The 5,212-nt window shown below is 39.8% G+C and overlaps 1 protein-coding gene across 1 annotated transcript; it reads left to right on the top strand.

Annotated features, from left to right (window-relative positions):
* The first annotated feature begins 349 nt into the window (after window positions 1-349).
* On the top strand, window positions 350-4,995 carry LOC18438110 (cytochrome P450 78A4). Its single transcript, XM_006848300.4, has 2 exons — window positions 350-1,509; window positions 4,022-4,995. The coding sequence occupies exons 1-2, from the start codon at window positions 586-588 to the stop codon at window positions 4,655-4,657; spliced, it is 1,560 nt and encodes a 519-aa protein (XP_006848363.2). The 5' UTR covers window positions 350-585; the 3' UTR covers window positions 4,658-4,995.
* Window positions 4,996-5,212: the final 217 nt, after the last annotated feature.

Raw genomic sequence — 5,212 nt, forward strand, 5'->3', positions numbered from 1 at the left:
TTCAGGTTCAATTAGATGAGCCCTCTAAATTTCTTGGCCTCTTTTGTCATCTCTCTAGTTGCTTAGTCTTTTAAGCTCTTTAATGGCCATGTATTACACAGAGGTTCTGTCTTTTATGGTTGCTTCTTTCTCTCTCTAGAGGCAAAGCACATAGTTGGTTTCCTCTGGTTTTTACCTGTCCACTGCTTAGTTTCTCATTTCTAGTAGGTGGCTTCTTTTGTAAGAATTATAGTAGAGCCTGTCGTCTTCTTACTCTCTCTCTCTCTTTTGGTTTTTTAGCCCTTTACTTGCAAAATATCAAGCAATTATCCCCTCTCTCTCTCTCTCTCTTGTTTCTTTAGCACTTTACTAGCAAAATATCAAGCTCTAATTTCAATCCTTGTTCATATTTTACGCCAGTCTTGCTTGCACTTCTTGTTGTTCTTGAGGCTAAGCTCTGGTTCTCGACCATAGTGATATTTTAGGCCAAGAACAACTTGGTGGTGATATATGGCAGTTTTTTTCTTCTAACAAGAATACAAAAAGTGTGTAATTTGATCTCTTAACCTTCCTCCTTTACTTTGTATTTCTAGTAAAGGTATTTTAATGGCAATTCAAACAACAGGTCTCCTCTTTTTCCTGGCTATAATAACATCCCAGCAATGCCTGAACCTCCAACTCCTCTTACTCCTCAGTTTTATCCTCCTGACATGGTTTCTGAGCACCTGGCTTGTGCCTGGCGGCCATGCCTGGTGTGGTCACCGAAACCCGTCCCGTATCCCTGGCCCTGCCGGCTATCCCGTCGTCGGTAGCCTCCCGCTCATGGGTTCTCTCGCTCACCGCAACCTTGCTCGCATTTCCAGTCGCTTCCGGTCCTTGAAACTCATGGCTCTGTCTCTTGGCTTCACTCCTGTGATCATAGCCTCGCACCCTGACACCGCTCGTGAAATCCTGTCGAGCCCGGCTTTTGTCGACAGGCCTGTCAAAAGAGCCGCAAGGCTGCTCATGTTCGAGCGCGCCATCGGGTTCTCGCCTCACGGGGAGTACTGGCGCTCCTTGCGCCGTGCCGCTGCCATGTGTTTGTTTGCCCCAAGGAGACTTGCCGCGCAAGAGGCCTGCCGGCAGGCCTGCATCTCAGACGTGCTCAGAGAAGTTGAGATGTGCCGTGCGGGCGCCGTCCAATTCCGGGGCGCGTTGCAGAAGGCCGCGCGCAATAGTATTGCAGGATCGGTGTTCGGAGAATTGAATAGCAGAGATAAAGAGGAGCTTGGGGTCATGGTGAGAGAGGGGTATGAGATTTTGGGAGGGTTTGATTGGGGGGACTATTTTCCGGCCGGTTGGTGGCCGGATTTTTGGGGGATTGGGAAGAGAAGTGAGGTTTTGGCTGGAAAAGTTAGGGCTTTTGTTGGGGGTTTGGTGGAGGAGAGGAGGAAGGAGGGTTTTCAAGGGAGGGATGATTTTTTGAGTTTGATGTTGGGGATGGCTGAGGAGGAGAGGATTGCGGATTCAGACATGGTAGCACTGCTTTGGGTCAGTATTCTTAACCCCTACTAAACCCTACTTTTGGTTTTCTCTTTTTCGCTTTTCAAGTTTTGTATAGTTGTTATTTTACCTAGCACCTTTTCTGTTTTACATTTTATTTATTTTCAGTATTTTTTTCGGGTTCATCTCGTCATAATTTTTTTTTTTTTTTTTTCAATTAATTGGATCCGCTACACGAATCGTCTCAATTAATTGGGTCCGTTACACCAATCGTCTCAATTAATTGGGTCCGTTACGCCAATCGTGGTTTGTCGCTTCGTTGAACGCCGTTAGTCCACGTATTAATTACGAAACTGTCCCCTATCACAAAGATATGGGACGAATGATTTTATTGAGCAACTTCATAATGAGGAAACGAGAATGGGGCTGGGTCGTGATAGTTGCACTTCCAAGGTCGGAGCTTCATTTCTTATCTAACGACTCCTTATTCTCATTGAATTAAAAAAAAAAAAAAAAAAAAGGCCAAAAACAATGAAAAAGCCAAAAAGTGCTTAAATTTTTAAAATATCAAACTTATGGATATTGGTAATTCATAATTACATCATAGTAATATAAAATATTCTTCATATAACTAATAAAATAATATAAAATATATTAATTTTAGAAATACTAATCTACATATGATCACATTCATTATCATCCAATTGAATTAAAAATGAATTAAGGTATCTACTACTGCAAAAAAAACCACCAAACACTCGTGTCTTGGGACATTATAAAATTGGTGACCCGGTTAAATCGAAAAAATATAATGAGCATAAATAATTATCATCATTATCATCGTCATATAATCTTATTCAAACTATTTAAAATCTACACTATAGATCTTGTTTCATCTTAGTCGTATTCTAACTATTCAAGATCTGCATTATAGATCTTGTTTCATCGGTTTGCTTGTCCATGGCTGTACCCACGTCACAAGTGGGCGTGTAAAATATGACTTGTATGAAAACATACAAGTGTTGGCTGAAGAAAAGGTTGTAATTGGTGTCCTTGATGAATTGAGTTGACGTGCCAGTTATGATGAGGGGGACTTTATAGAGTGATTTACGCATTTAATTTTTTTTGTAAATATAAAACATTTTATTTATAGGTATAAATTACAAAAAAAAAATGGATCAACCAATTTTTTTAATTAAAAATACCCTTCAGTTTAAAAATAGAATCTTTGATTCAAATTTTATTATACTTTTTGGTTTTTTCATTAATAGGACAATGCCTCGAGCTTTAGGCTAGTATCAAAAAACTAAAAATAAATTAAAAAATCTGTTTGAGGATATATTTGTACCGAGAGATAATTTGAAAAAAAAAAAATTGACTAGCCCCGTTATAATTTCCAATTTATAAAGCATTTCGTATTTTAAAACAAAATTTATGGTCCGTACAAAATTTTGATCTTATTTTATATGTTATAGGGGTAATTCTGATACATTTTTGTGGTTCAAGGTGACTTTAGAAAACTACGAGGGCTTTAAGCAGTGATTGGGTCAGATGGTATAGAGCCGACAGAGATTCGCAAACGCTGGATAATTTCGAAAAAGACAATAACACCCCGCAAAAGAACATGCCTATGCTCTTTTTCTCTCTCTATCTTTAGCTCTCTGCATGCTTGTCCTTAAAAACGACCCTTGAACTTTCTCTCTCTTCCTTACAGGTTCAGTGAAACTTCCCGAATCACTCCACTGCTCTCAACTTTTACCAATTCTCTCTCTAAGCCATTAAAATTGTAGTGATATGCCCACTTATTAAAAATTGAAAACTAGATAACTATCGTGGCTTTTTCCTCCACCTGAATTAAAGAGCCTGAAATTATCATCATCATCCGAGCTTTTTTTTCAAACCGTTTAATCATCACAATCAAAGCTTTTTTTTAAAAATTATTTAGGGTCAGAGATGAGCGAAATCAGTATGAGTGTTTTTACTTTGGAATGATTTTCAGTTGATTTCACTTTGAATTTTAATTGCTGCAACCACTAAGAGAGAGAGATGATTCATTTCTATGCATGTCATTGATTTTAGTTTCTGATGGATTTTATTAGTCTTTGAGAGAACGAGGGAAAAATATTTAATTAATTTCTACAGGTTCTAGTTCCCCATCCAAGAGCAGTTTAAATAGAAAGAGAGAACTGTCTGAGTGGTTGAAACTCATGGTTTCCCTGTTTCGAAACATCAACTCAATCGACCTCCAATCTAAACCCATTAACGAACACACACACTCCCCCCACACACACTCCCCCCTTCTCTCTCATCCCAGAAACTGCCCTTCTCCCACCTACCAGATAGCAGGAGGAGTTTGGAAGAAGTTTGTAATGTCAAGTTATATATATATATATATAAATTATAGTGATATTATAAACAGTGTAATATATTTTATACAAATCTAAGAGTTTTTTAATAAATAAATAAATAAATTGTTTTGCAGTAATATAATATATAAAAAAATTTAAAATTTGTTTTGTTTTTTAAATTTAAATCACTAACTCTCTCTCTCCCATTGCAGGAGCTAATATTTCGAGGCACCGACACCGTGGCCATTCTTATGGAGTGGGCCATGGCCCGCTTGGTCCTCCACCCTGCCATTCAAGCCCGGGCCCAAGCTGAGCTGGACCGTGTAGTGGGCCTGACTCGCCACGTCGCCGACGCTGACCTCCCTAATCTCCCCTACCTGCTCTCCATCCTAAAAGAAACCCTAAGGCTCCACCCACCGGGCCCTCTCCTTTCCTGGGCCCGCCTCTCCATCCAGGACGTACATGTGTCCAAATCCTACATCCCAAAAGGCACCACGGCCATGGTCAACATGTGGGCTATAGCCCACGACCCTAACATATGGCCCGACCCATTGGTCTTTGATCCAGAAAGGTTCGACCGTGAGCCCATCTCTATCATGGGCTCGGATCTACGACTAGCGCCTTTCGGGTCAGGTAGACGCGTGTGTCCAGGTAAGAGCATGGGCCTGGCCACTTGCCACCTTTGGCTCGCTCGATTGTTGCACCATTATCAGTGGCTTCCTCATGTTACTTCAAACAAGAGAGAGAAAGGTCTTATTGATTTAAGAGAGAGGTTGAAGCTCTCAATGGAGATGAAAAGGCCCTTGGTTTGTAAAGCAATGATAAGGAACAGGGTTCCTTTTGGGTGAGTCGGTGATGAGGAAAAGGTTAACCTTTTTCCTCTTAAAAAGGCATAAAGAAAAAGAAAAAGTGTGGCTTTTAGATGAGGGTGGTGGTGTACAGTGGGGTGCTGTGTATGGTGAGCAGGAGACGTGTACGGTGGGATGGGGGTTTGTGTACAGGGCAATCAGGGGTTATGCCTTTTACTCAGAGGAAAGGGAGGGATATGGGGTTGCGTGTGTATGTATATGTGGTTTTGGTGGTGATGGAGATGTCCTTAGGTTGTAGTGATGTTGGATTAAGATATTGTGCTTGATCTTGTAAGAAAGAAATATCTTAACTATAAATATTCCACTTGGCCCCCTAAGAGCTCTCTCCACCTCTTTATCTCTATTTAATATCTCTAAATCAATGTTTAAAAACACGGATCCTTAACGCCTAATACCAAAAGAAATTAAAAGAATTTAAGAAGAAAAAAATTCAAAAAATTATAAAATGAGTAATTTTATAAACTGACCTTAAAATATTTCTTGAAATAACAAATGTCAATTTGCTTTTATTTTTCAAAATAACCTTTCGGTCTG

Source organism: Amborella trichopoda, chromosome 6 (assembly GCF_054954075.1).
Source record: "Amborella trichopoda isolate Santa Cruz 75 chromosome 6, AtrichopodaSantaCruz75HAP2 v2.0, whole genome shotgun sequence".
Classification (NCBI taxonomy): domain Eukaryota; kingdom Viridiplantae; phylum Streptophyta; class Magnoliopsida; order Amborellales; family Amborellaceae; genus Amborella; species Amborella trichopoda.

What these genes read in the sequence shown, in the direction of transcription:
- LOC18438110 (XM_006848300.4), top strand. Translation starts at nt 586, where the DNA reads ATGGCAATTCAAACAACAGGTCTCCTCTTTTTCCTGGCTATAATAACA. An exon ending in ACATGGTAGCACTGCTTTGG is followed by an intron (nt 1,510 to 4,021) that starts GTCAGTATTCTT and finishes CTCCCATTGCAG; the next exon opens with GAGCTAATATTTCGAGGCAC.